General features: G+C 37.7%; 1 protein-coding gene across 14 annotated transcripts in view; it reads left to right on the forward strand.

Annotated features, from left to right (window-relative positions):
- Positions 1 to 13,791, forward strand: part of Dtna (dystrobrevin, alpha) — a 262,268-nt gene that overhangs the window by 236,505 nt on the left and 11,972 nt on the right. For 6 of the 14 annotated variants that reach the window (XM_013508483.1, XM_005372772.2, XM_013508451.1 and 3 more), the window contains 4 exons: positions 278 to 298; positions 8,639 to 8,798; positions 11,412 to 11,501; positions 13,420 to 13,588. In XM_013508483.1, the coding sequence (XP_013363937.1) occupies positions 278 to 298; positions 8,639 to 8,798; positions 11,412 to 11,501; positions 13,420 to 13,588 (440 nt within the window). Of the gene's footprint in view, positions 1 to 277; positions 2,966 to 8,638; positions 8,799 to 11,411; positions 11,502 to 13,419; positions 13,589 to 13,791 lie in introns of those variants that run through there. The other 8 variants (XM_005372773.2, XM_005372778.2, XM_005372782.2 and 5 more) reach the window with 2 other exon arrangements.

A 13,791-nucleotide genomic window follows, 5' to 3' on the forward strand; every position in this document is an offset into this window, starting at 1 on the left:
CTGGGCCAACTGAGCACAGCTTTTGCACCAAGATGCACAAACACTAGGATAGAGACAGATCGTGTTGAGAGATGGTTGGAAACATGGAGGAAAGGAATGGGCCTGTAATCCCAAATGTCTACTTGGCTTGGAAGTACAATCCCTGACGCGGCCGAGGCCTGGACCTACCTTCAAACCTATGTTGCCATTTCCTCCATCTTGCCTTCCTTCACACTGTGTAGATGCTCTTCTGGGAACCCTGAGTAATCTAACTGTTATTGATTCGATCTTTCTGTAGGAAGAAGAACTGAAGCAGGGAGTAAGTTATGTCCCCTACTGCAGGTCTTAACTAACAGTGGAGGGGCCTGCCGTCCTGCTGTTTTTCTCATTGCTCTTGCCTCTAATGTATGTTCATGCTTCAGTTTGGAAAGAAAAAAAAATTATACTAATTTGCTTCTTTTTCAATGTAGTGCTCGAACTGAGATTATAAAGTTTAGCATTTTTTATAATTATCACTGCTGTCTGCACCAAAAGAAGAACTACTACATCTTTTAGAAGAGGGAACAAACTGTAATTTGTTGGAAATGTTCTAGATCCCCTAGTGTATATGTTTCAAATCAGTTTTATGCTTTTCTGGGTTGTTGATCAGAACCCTTCTCTTAACAGAAAAACACAGTCACTAGAGCTGCACAGAGGTTAATGTTATCTTAAAATCTACAACACGCAAAAGCAAACCTTCATGTCCTCTCCATGAATACTCAGTTTGGTTTCTGTTTCACTGAAAAAGTGTGGAAACTCTTTTTATAAGAATCAGGCAAGGGATCTTTGTAAGAATCCCCTAGCATCCAGTAACTACAAGGCCCTGTCTCTCTCCCTCTGCTCATCAGAATGTGCTCAATTGTGTGAAAAACCATCCTAAGTACCTGACTGTCCACTTTCCATCTTTTTGGTTCTTCCCTAAAGCAGAATCCCAGATGTTGGTTGACAATAATCTCTAAAAAAATCAAGTAACTTACAACCTTTTTCATCCCCAAAACCTTTCTGATCTGGGAGTTCTTACGGTCATTATGTACACTTTCTTCCCAGAGTTAGGGGCATTGTGATTCTCTTCCCATGACCTAACCTGATGCCCCGTGTCTAGCCCATATACTCATATTCAGAACAACAAAGGGAGCAGCATACTCAAAATAATAATAATAATGATAATAATGATAGTAATAATAAATTACATAGAGGCAAAAGAAAAGCAGCTTTACTGTCCAGTGCATGTACCAAACTGTGTATGACAATATATCCCACTTGGTAGCATTATTAAAAAGTTTCACAGCATTTCCATGGATCGATTAGAACCGCAGCCTGTCCGACTCCAACATATCTTTTAATTCTTCTGTATGCTCCTTTCTATTATTCATTGTGTGTGTTTGTGTGTAACAAAGAATGTTTGCAAAATGCTGAACACATTTTACCTTCATTTCCATCATCTGTAAAAAAAAGGAAAAGTGTTAAATTAATCTGTAATGTCAGACAATAAAGACAATGTACTACAGTATTTTGTATTTTGTGGAAAAAAAAATTACTGAACTTAACTCAAGTTTTAACAAGGGCCAGTCCCCCTGGGGTAGACATACCACACTAACAGCCTAAATGGAAGTTGCTATTGTGCTTCCAACATACTTAGATCATGGTAAAGAAAATACCTTTCTTGTGATTACTTCCCTTTGCAAATGGCCTCTTTTCTTTCCTGTCTCTTACTTGTCATGCGCATAGACAAAGAAAACACTGCTCAAATATAACCTTCCTCCTCTTAGTGGAAAGAGAGGGCAATCATCCTTCATCGGTCAACCTTACTTGAGTTGTTTCCCTTCGGGGTGCTTTCCCTACGATTTCCCAGGCAGCACATTCTTGAAACCTCCCTTTGAGCAGGAAACTCATAAACAGAGGCACAGAGCCTAACCAGGCAGTGCCCTTAAGGTGACATCATGGTTGTCACCTTTCAGCCCTCCTGTGCTGGTTGATCTCCTCTCAGTAGCTCCCGTTCCAGCTACAGTATCTAGGAGGGTCAGCCTGAAGTGGGTACCACAGCACTGGGACTTACAGGCCTGTAGTCAGTACCCTCAGATATCAGAAACATTGTCTGGGAGGAAAGTTTGCCTGTTTTACTCGTATCCCTTTAATTTGATACTCAAGCTTCTCTTCCAAAAGGACCTGAGGCAGCTTGCAACAAAATACGTGACCAGTGACTGCCTAAAATGGAAATAGCAAAGTATAAAACTAAGGAAAGGGAAATGTAAATATGCTAATCATAAGGAACAAGGGTGTTCCTCTGAGCTTTCTAGCAATGAAGCAAAAAAGGAAAATATGATCTGTGGTTCTATCAGTATAGAAATACCACTTCTCAGGAGAGCAAGATTTCTGCACCACAAACTATAAAAGAAAGTCTTCACTTGGAATTTTATAGAAGTACTGAATAATAAAATGGAAAAACAAAGTCATAGATTTCATGTGGCTGTTTCTCATACTGACCTTCGGTCTAAATTAAAGACAGAACCCTATAAACTCCAGCCTTATAGAGGCAGTTCTATAAAGAAATAAATAAGTCCCCTCCATATCTATAGACTGCTCATAGTATAACATGATCTAAGGAGAGAATTTAGAGGTTTTAGACCAGCATCTGCTTCTAAATTCTGTTTTTATTTATGAGCCTTTCCCCACTGGGGACATTCTCTTTGTAAAATCAAACTTTAAAAACCTCCAAAAAACAAATTGTGCTTGATTTAATAACCTCTATTTGCTTTAAGTCTGTGTGGTTCAATGTGGCATTTTATTATACTGGTATATATAATTCCAACTTATACTGTTTCTTGTATAAATGCATGAATTTATCCCCATTGAGGGCAGAACATGATTTTTTTTAAAATAGTGCCTGTAATATAATATGATGATGATGGTATCACAAGCAATAAATTCTTTTTTGACAAAACTTGAACTGAAGTTATCCTACCCTCTTTCTTTTTTGTGTATCTTTAAGATTTATTGAAAGAGCCATAAAAAGAACACTCATAAAAAGTTTAATAATGAAGGCAGCTGGGGTGTAATTGCAGTAACAGTATGTTCCATTGTCTCTGGTATCCTTCCAGTTCCAGATATTAGGACCAATCTAAAACCAAGCATCTTGACTCTTAGTTTAAGAAGTAAGATCTCAATAATAATTTTCTTAAAAGATTATTTGGGTTAGATGAGAATTACAGTGGGTCCTGATCTTTGCTCACAGCTGTAAGACCATGAGTAAGTGAATTAACTTCCAGATAATTTATTAAAATATACTGACAATGACTGGTTTATAGGATTACTGTACACATTTGAAAAGATAATGGACATGAAGTCACTCTGTAAAAATACAAAATGAATCTCAGATACAAGCATGAATATGCATATTTAGACACACACAAATGAACCTATAGTTTACACACACACATACATTCACTTTTCTTAATTACAGTTAACTAATAGTGTCTCCAACAGGGGAAGAAATTTGAACAAGACTTTTAATCAGTTTTGATTCCTTCTCATTGCTTTGAATAGCAGTAAACAGTAATCTGATTTTAGAAAAAGTGACAGAAACAAACCAACAAGATTATTTCTTCCCATTTCTGGTAGCATTAGATATGATCCTAAAGATGCTAATATCTATAGACTATTGCTGACACCCGCTCCGGAGCAGGCATTTTTACACAGCTAATATGATAAAAGGCTGCAAGTGTCAAACATTCTGCACAATGTGCAACAAGACATTGACAGATTTTTCTGAAAGACAACCAGGCAGGACCAGGCTGTACTTGGGACAAACCTAAAAGGCAGATTTTGGCGGGAGGCGGGGGGGTAATGCTCTGCGTTTCATTAAAGTAGACTGGCTCAGCCTTTAGACCTTTGCCCTTTTCCCTGGAGCACCCCTCATTTCTAGAACTGAGTAGAAATCAAAATACTTCCTGAAAAAAAATCATAAAATTTATGGATCTTTTCAACCTTTTTAAAAATTGATGCAACAGCTGATTGAGTGAACTCAGAGGATGGTGTGTAGAAATTAATTTTTCATTTATTCTCTGGGAAGAGAGCTATTTTAAATTTGGCGAGTGTGATATATGTTTTCCTTCTTCCATAAATCAACTCTCTCCTTGGGAATTTTAGATCTATTTATTGATCTGCATGGACCATTGTTCCTTAAGTCTTTGTTCCATTAATCATTGAGTAGTTTCCAGGGAATGATACTTGAGATTATTCACTCTAACTCTTCTAAAGTTGTTAGATGACAGCCATCTATAGGGCTAACAGATGATCAGGCCAGAGGCAGCCATCTATAGGGCTAATAACCTGTGAAAATGAAATTCAGTGATATTGCCACCAATCTACCCAAATGCAAAGGGGCATTTCCCCTGTCTAATGCCCTTCCAAGAATGGAACAGAAAGGAAGACCAGAGAAGGTCGTAGGAAGGTGCTACTTTTACTCAGAAGGTGCTAGGAAGATATTGCATTTCAAATCAGGTAATGTCCCAACAAAGAAAGATGGGGCCATGATCCCCCAGGAAACCAGCATCAATGCATGCTGGCCTGGGTAAAGACTGAATATGACTTGGGAATTACAAGTTTTAGAAAGGATGCAACCAAATCTTTTCTTCCACACAAAATCTTCCATCTAAACTTTTCAAATAATCAGACTGCTCAAAGTGGCACCAATTAGAGATTCATTTGGGAGATGGTAACTATTAGTCATTTACACACAGGTGTAATTTAGAGTCAGTCGGTTATTTTTCACTTTACCCAAAAGCACAGTCAATTATTTTTCTCTTAACACGGAAGCACTAATGGGAGTTTTGAAGACAGGAAGTAGAAAGGAATAGGAGTAACTGGTTTTGAAGAACATGTAGGGGTTGGAATGTTTCAGATACACACTGCTAAGCAGAAGTTCACAGAAGAGAGAGTGGAAGGCCCACATATACGTCTCCATTTACAAACGCTTTACAAAGAGAAAAGCCCATGAGTGCCCTGTGCTGGAGAACCTGGCATAACAAGTACATGCAGGGCTGGTATCAATATAGCAAAATACTGAAATACCATCCATAACCCCATAGCTAAAATCCCTGGATCCAGATATGTTCTAGAATTCAGAACATTTCAGATCTTTGAAAGGTAATACAACACAGATACCTTATCAATAGCCTCATTCTTCATGGGCCCAAATTCATTATGAAACTTCTGTTTGTCAGAGCTTTTTAAATTTCAAAATTGTAGATGAGAGATTGTGGACCTGTACTTCTGTACTGGATAACAAACCCAAAGGCTCTCCTTTCACCCCAGCACCCAAACCTCTCCTATGACCCAATGACTAAAAGATACTCCCAGGCCCACCAGCATACTGGGGACAGGCCCTGGGCCCCTTTAGCCTCAGGCTGCTGAAACTTTCTAAACAGAGATGGACACATCTACCATCCTAAGAAGCATCTGTGATAGTGTGAAAAAGCCCTGGGTTTGTAGTCTAAAAGCGAAGATCCCTTTTAACTCTGCCATTCACTCACTCAGAGAGACCTGGAGTGACACAGTTATCTCCTCTGAGTCTCAGTTGGTTAATCTATAAGATGGAAATAATAGTACCTTATATGCTTCAGAGGATGAAATGAAGAATTGTGGAGTTAAAGCACTTCATACGCTGTGAATTGCTTTATACACTGTGATTTCTACTACCATTAGGAAAATAAAACAAAACTACATGTGTAACATTTCTTTATACACTAAATTGCATACACAACTGGAATCGTACTGTCATTGTGAACTGCCCCTATCATACAAGCAGATCTGGCTTTCCAGGATTGTGTGGAAAACTTAGGTTGGATAGCCAAGAAAAGCTAACTTCTACAACCACCACTTCTTGCTGTGACTGGTCCCTTGGCAAAGAGAACAAATTAAAAAAAAAAAAAAAAACAGGACCCCTGCTGAGGACCCTGCCTTGAAAAGCATGCACAGAAGATGGGGCCAGGTCAGGGTACCCAACCAACATCTGTCTCCTCTGAGGGACACTTCTCTAGCCATAGGCCAACAAGGTTCCTATATAAAGCCCTCAGAGGGTCTGGGCTCAGCAGCAGCCCTGCCACTCTGGCTCCATGCCTGCTTCGTAGGGTCATAAAGAGAAATCAGTGGGAATGTATGCAGAGCCCTTTGAACATCATAAAGCACAACTCAAATGTGAAGTTAAGTGTTATTACACAGCCAGCCGGGGGCACATGAGAGCTCAAATGCAGAGAGTTTCAAGGTAATGGGGCTGAGCTATCAACCTTTGCTGGGAAAACCATAGCCCTCCTTGCGCTGGCTGAGGAAAGCAGGCTGCAAAGCATCACAACCCAGCCAAGTTCTCTTCCCTGGGCCTGGACAGATCATTACAAGGTACTGTGGAGAGTGAAAGAATGGACTCCTCAGCCCTTTGGGCATCACAAGAGTTCTTTTCTGTGCTCTGTTCTGTTCTGTTTGTTTTTAATTCTGGGTTTTCCTCAATTTATAGATTTGACAATACTGTGTGAATCTGAGCCCTGGAGAGCTAACAGCATGGCATTATACAGGATTGATGTTGTATGTTTTAACCTCAAGCATCTGAATCCAAAGCAAAGATCTCAGTACAATATTACAGAGTTCTGGTCTCCTAGTGCATGTCTAGGAATTTGAATGGGTTTGAATCTCTGGACCTTGCTATAGAAGAGTTTCCACTGTAACTGGCAGGACCCAACACTGGGATGGACTGATGTAAACCTCTAATTTGTTGTGTATGCATGAAAGTCTCCAAGCATTTTCTTACATGCATGCTTGATTGTCTTCCTTTGTCTACTACTTATTAAAACCAGAAGATTGTTTCCAAGGGACCTCTTGTAGACGTAAAGCATTAAAATTCAAGGTGTGACCATCTCACGAAGATCCCATGCTAAAGACTGCAATACAAAGATAAGGAGTTTTTAGTTGATTTCTACTCTTGTCTTTAGTCCTTTTCTAATCCTGCTATTACTACTCTCCTGCTAGAATAGTACTGTATCACAGACGAAGAGAAACAGTAACCAAAAATAAGAAACCAAACTTTCTGCAAATGAAAACTATAATGAGCCGTCACCTTACTCCACTAAGAATGGCTGCTATCAGAAAGACAAGAGAGAGCAAGTGCTGGCAAGGATGTGGAAAAAACAGTGTATCTGGCCACTGCTGATAGGAGTGTAAATTCTAGAAATGTAAATTCTAGTTATTATGGAAAATAGCATAGCAGTTCCTCACAGAACAAAGATAGAACTTCCATATGCTCCAGCAATCCCGCTACTAGGTATTCATCCAAAGGAAATGAAATCAGCATGCTGAAGAAACACCTACACTCCCAGGTTTATTGCAGCACTACTCATAATAGCTAAGCCATGGAAAGTACGCACCAGTTGATGAATGAATGAATGTATAGATGAATGAATGAACAGAACAAGGAAAAGAGCGAATTTATCGTACAAGGGAAAAAAAGAATGTGTGCTATTTATACACATTGGATACTATTCCGCCATAAAGAATGAAATCCTGTCATTTGTAACAACATGGATAAACTGGAGATCATTATGTTAAGAGAAATAAGACAGGCACAGAAAGACAAGTACCGTATGATCTTATTCAGATGTGGACTCAAAAAAGCTAATCTCATAGGTGTTGAGAATATAACGACAGTTACCACAGGCAGAGGAGAGTAGGAGGTACTAAGTTCTATAGCTAAGTTATAACTAGAGAGGAGTAAGAAGTTCTGTTATGCTAAAATACAGTAGGATCGCTCTAGATAACAATTAGGTACTTCATTTTTTAAAAGCTAAAAAAGGACTTTAAGTGTTTTTACCATAAATAAATGATAATGAAAGATAGATATGCTTAGTCCAATTTAAACACTGTATGATGTATACCTGTATCAAAACATTAGTTGGTATCACATTAACATGTACAGTTTTTCTGTGTACCAGTTAAAAATTAATTAAGGAAAGAGGAAGCCAAGATTTTTGTCCCCTTCCCCAGCCAAATCCCTGAGCCACAGAGCAATTTGACAAAATCAGTAGTAACTGTACAATACAGATTAAATAATTTAAATCTTATCTGATTCTTATTTTGAAACTTAGTATGCGATATTACAGGACATGATTTCTGCTGTGAATTATCCTCTAAAGATGATGCCAGCACAGACAAGTTGAAAAATGTAGGAAGCAAGTACACCATATCCATTCCAAACAGTCCCCTAGTTTGTATTTAAAACTTTCTCTTTAATGTCTTTATCGTACATAGAACTTCCTTCACAGAGAATATAGACACACGTAGTAATTATCTCTGTTTAGCAGCAGCTTCACTATATTGGCACATGTCTTATAAATTGTAGGACAATGCTATACTAATATCCTTAGCTTTCAGTACTTAATCCAAACTTCAGATTACATATAATAGGGCCCTAAATCATCTGCACCTGCAATTTAGGTTAGGCTTACCATCTCAATTCCCTAAGAACTCCTTGTGCTTTGGAATTTCATTGTCACTGTTTTTAACATTGGACCTAGGCATTGGGTAGTATATGGCATTTTCTTGGAAAACAAATTAATAACTTGCCTTGTCTCTGCAGACCCAGGGGGCAGGCTCCCCTCGCTCCTCCCCCAGCCACACCATCAGCAGGCCCATCCCCATGCCCATCCGCTCGGCGTCTGCCTGCTCCACCCCGACGCACATGCCTCAGGACTCTCTCACGGGGGTAGGGGGAGATGTACAAGAGGCGTTTGCACAAAGTAAGTGCTTTTTGTTGTTGTTCTGGTTGGCTTTTAGTGGCAAATAAGGCACCAAAGCCACTGGATGGGGGAGATTCATCAGAGCTACAGCTGACCCCTGGCTGGACCAGAGGCCGTCCCGAGCATCTCAGAAACTCTCTGCGCTGAGCTGCGCCTTACGTCATCGTTCTACCTTCCTGGCCCATTTCTTAATAAGTCTTTGATCTTCAAGCTACATGACATATTTTAACCAGTCTCCCAGGAAACTATAAATACAACCCATTTTAACATCCGTCTCCTCTTAAAGTGAAGTCAAGGCTGAGATTAAAATAATCCCAGCTCTTCAGCTCTAAGGTGATAGAGAAAGACATGCAATAATTTTTTAGATCCCCTGTTAAGATGCCCTATAGAGGTGTATCATTGCCTTTGTAAATCAGGGCTACAAGGTTAGACCTACACAGTCAGCAAAGGAGCACAGAAGGACCTGGAGGTGTCAATCGGTGTTCTTCATGGACAATGAAGAGGGAAGAGGTGCCTCAGAGCAAGTGACTTGACATTTTCTTAAAATCACTTTATAAATTCAGAGTATAAGAAAAAAATTTTTCCTGTATACCCTTTCAACCAGGTCAGACTCATTCCCAGAAATAAACCCCTATTAAAAGTTTGGCCCTTCTCAATTTTCTGTTTATATACAAAGAGATATCTTTGTATACATTGATAGACACATACTTCCTTTTTTTCCCCACACAAATCAGGTCGTGTACTGCACTTTGACCTGCAGTTTGTGGTTCTCAGAATTGGAATTGTTTTGTGAACATCTTCCCACATCCTCATATAAAGACCTAAGGAAAAGAGACATGCTTGAGTCTAAATTTTAAGACAAAAGGCAGCATAAACAAAATCAAAGGACAAAAACAAACAAGAGAAAACCATTTCCAGCACTTTGATAATTTTCATAATTTCAGCTATACATAAAGCCTGTACAGATCAATAAGTAAATGAAACCCTCATAACAATCACAGGTGACATGTACAAACATACAGAGGAAATATAAAGTACCCATAAATATATGAAAAATTCTCCAACCTCACAAATAATTGTCGGAAAACAAATTTTAATATATATCACCTTTTTCTTAGCACATTTTTTTAAAATTTTTTTTTAACACTGATAATATCCAGGGATAGTAAGATTGAGGAGACAGACACTCTCATCCACAATGTGTGGGATAAAACCTTAACACATTTTAATGAGAGAGAATAACAGACTTTGCACTTTATATGAAAAGAGAGGACTCAGATTAGGTCTTTTTCTTTTAAACACCAAATTTAATTCAAGAACAGTTTATGGCTGGCCATCGTGGCCAGCACTCAGGAGGCTGAGGCCGGAGGATCACTCGAGTTCCACGCCAGCCTGGGCTACAAAGTAAGTTCAAGGCCAGCCTGAACTGCATAGTGAGACCCTGTCTCAAAAAGAAAAGAAAAGAAAAAAAAAAAAAAAGAAGAAGATGAGCAGTTTATATAACTGGCAAAATAACTTTCTTTTTCAAATGTTTAGAAGGCAAAATATGCTTTCTCCAAATCATGTTTTAAAATCCACAGATTCTGTATTTTAAATCAATTTGTGCTTTCTATTATAATTAATGTATTTATCTAGCTACTTTGTTTTTTTAAAATTTAAAGTATGTATTACTTCCCTTCATTAATATTGCTTTCTGATAAATGGCAATGAAATATATCCCCAACACAGCCCTTAGCTCATAAAATGCTCATGCTACATAATTGCATTTATCATTCAGGTATTTTTTAATCTTGAACATTTTTTTCCAAATATATTTTACTAATTAGCCCTCTGTTCCAACTTCACTTCACCCCACTACCAGGCCAGTCCGCAAATACCAATTTAACTCTTAGTGTGCCTGAAATGTAAGAATATTTTTTTTCTACCATAGACTATGTTCCAACATAATCTAATCTAAATTCCAGTTCAGTGTACCAGACATATATGTGCCCATGTCTTGGGAGCAGGAGCAAGAATCCTCACTCGTTTCCCACACTCTGAAAGTATATAGTTCATAGGCTTCCTATTCCCAGGAGTTTCCTATCCTGCTAGAGAAAGCTCTAGAGGCCCTGATAGGAGACCAAACTTGTGCCAACAGAGACCATAGTCTAGAGTGTTTGGCTATAAGGCAATAGCTAGAATAATAGTGGTAGACAGGACGTGCAGGTCTCCTGGCAAACTGAGACTTGGTTAATAATGCTTAGTATTCTCTGTATTCGTAGGAAAGATGTCTGCATGTGCTGGTTTACCTGCCACCCTCCCAGTTTGTGCCCGGTCACCCAGTCTTATTAATGCTCATCCCATTCCCTTTCAATGCTGTCCCACTTTAGGCAATAAATTACATGAACCACCATCACTAGCCATGTCGTCCTACATCAGGAGCCACTGCCCTAAGTGCAGTAGCTTTTTTTGTTGTTGTTATTGTTTTCAGGACATGAGTCAAAGCACTTTTGCAAGGGAGAAATATCAGAACTTTTATTGCAATAAGTTGTCAGTGAAAATGACAAACAACATAAATGTTTGGATAAAGGAATAGCTTAGATTTCTTAAATTATTGTGTCTTCTTTACTGAAGGTTCAAGAAGAAATCTAAGGAATGACTTGCTAGTGGCAGCGGATTCCATCACCAACACCATGTCCTCTCTAGTGAAAGAGCTGAATTCAGGTGAGTCCCTGGTCTCCTCTCACCTGTCTGCTCATCACAGAGGGACCATCTATCCAAGGGTCTCTCTTAAAGGCCTGCTCATGGTCAAATATAGAAGGATATTTTAAAGGTCTGTGCGATATTTTGTTGGTATATTCAGATTTCTGGTAATGTTTATATGTGCTTATTAGAAGACAATATTATTCTCAATGCAGAAAATTTGTGCAATGCAGAAAAGAATGAAGAAAAATATTAAAACTAACCCATACTTCTAGAATCCAAAGATAGCCACTATTAACATAATCCATAGCAGCATGATGTTGGACTTATTTCATAGGGTCAAATGTTTTATTTACTTATTAAATTCCACCGGGGATGCATGATCTTTGAATGAAGCTAAAAGGAGATTTACCTTTGCAATATTTCTAAAGAAAAAATCTTCCCAAAAATGAATACCATAAAATTGTAGAAGTGTCTTTAGACTCCTAATACCACATAAAGTTTTTAAAACGTTAGCAGCATACAACTTCATTGAAGATAACAGTATGTAATGTAGCAACCATTGTTAATTCCTATCATTTTGTTTTGAGGTCATGTTTTGTGTTTATTGCTTTTGTGTTGTTTTGATTTTGTCTTCATTGTTGTTTTGTTAGTGTTTTTAATTTTTTTTCTTTTTTTTTTTGTTTTTTGTTTTTTTCCCGGTGCCAGGAATCGAACTCACAGCCTTGCGCTTGCCAGGCAGGCTCTGCGCCACTGAGCTAAATCCCCAGCCCCTAATTTTTAAAATTTAAAAAATGTAAAAAAACAAAAAACTTTAGCAGCATGAATACATAAATAAATATCTTAACAACTACTAATGCATCTCCACCCATTTCTTAAAGCAAACCTAGCAAGATATTTGTCAGACAGGACTATGGTCTTATAGTAGAGATTACAACAACTGTGAAAAATAAAACATCAATATTTTTTTAAATCCGGAGCTTAAATTTCTAATAAGAATTAAAGTAATTGAAAATTGTTGCTTCTATTTAAATTACCAAATAGGATAAAGTGACATGATTAATGAATACACCATCACCCTAACAAATAACTAAAGGGTTATTCTTGTGGTGAAAGTATCATGCACTATTATTTTATACTCATAATTCTTTAAAATAGAGATTGTAATATTTTAGGGTTGTATTTTTCTAAATTAGAATAATATTAGGTAAAATAACAATTTTAATGAGGGCTTTTTGTAGAAAGAAGACTTCTAAAAAGTGAAGTCATGTAAGAACCTGAAAGAGTGAATAAAAATTAGGACATATGACAGACATTGTGCAACAAAAGGGAAATGTTCAAAGGTAAACAGCAACTGGGGTGAGGGAACAGAGAAAAGAAAGAAGGGGAAATTATGTATGTATGTATATACAGGATAGCTAACTTAGTTGTACTACTGACTTCTACCGCTTTATTGAAAGAAACAGTTAATGATTACTTATTTGATCAATCATGCATGTCTCTATTTGTTTTCCTAAGAAACCACTTTGAAGATATCAATATGTAATACAACAACCATTGTTAATTTCCCACCACTTTGTCTGTAACTCTGTATTGCATGTATTTTTCTTAGGCTGCTTTGTAAATTGATGTCTGTTTGTTAATATGTTTTCCTTCTTTTATTCTTAAAGTAAATTTTAAAAAGTAAAAAGTAAAAAGTGAAGTCAGTAAAACACAAAAAATTCCTCATAACATTTTTGAGATAAAAAAAAATGTTGCATACCAAATTATAGTAATTTGTGTATCAATTCTCATTTTGAAAAATATTGATTTGACTAATGTACAATAACCACCTAAGGTTTTATTCAGCACATATTGATTTATGTTAAGCCCAGTCCTTTATCTGAAGATCATAAACTGTCTAACAAGTTATTCTTTATTTCTTCAATTGTGCCACTAGAGGTGGGGAGTGAAACAGATAGTAATGTGGATTCTGAATTTGCACGGACTCAGTTTGAGGATCTGGTTCCATCGCCCACCTCTGAAAAGGCTTTTCTAGCTCAAATCCATGCACGAAAACCCGGATATGTTCATGGGGGAGCTACCACAAGTACCATGCACAGTAACATGTGAGTATCTAGAGTATCCATAGCGGAACAATCAATAGGGAGCAATGAAAGCCAAAATGTGGTTGTTTAGTACTTTACTTGAGAAAATAATGATGCAATTTCCCTTTCTGCCAAAAGAGGTAAGAGGATGATACATTTAAAATAGACTCTTGGACTCTTTCCCACCCCACCCTTACACTTCCCAGGAAGTATCAATAAAAAGA

The sequence above is a fragment of the Chinchilla lanigera genome, unplaced genomic scaffold (assembly GCF_000276665.1).
Source record: "Chinchilla lanigera isolate Chin_1 unplaced genomic scaffold, ChiLan1.0 scaffold00001, whole genome shotgun sequence".
NCBI classification, from domain to species: Eukaryota; Metazoa; Chordata; class Mammalia; order Rodentia; family Chinchillidae; genus Chinchilla; species Chinchilla lanigera.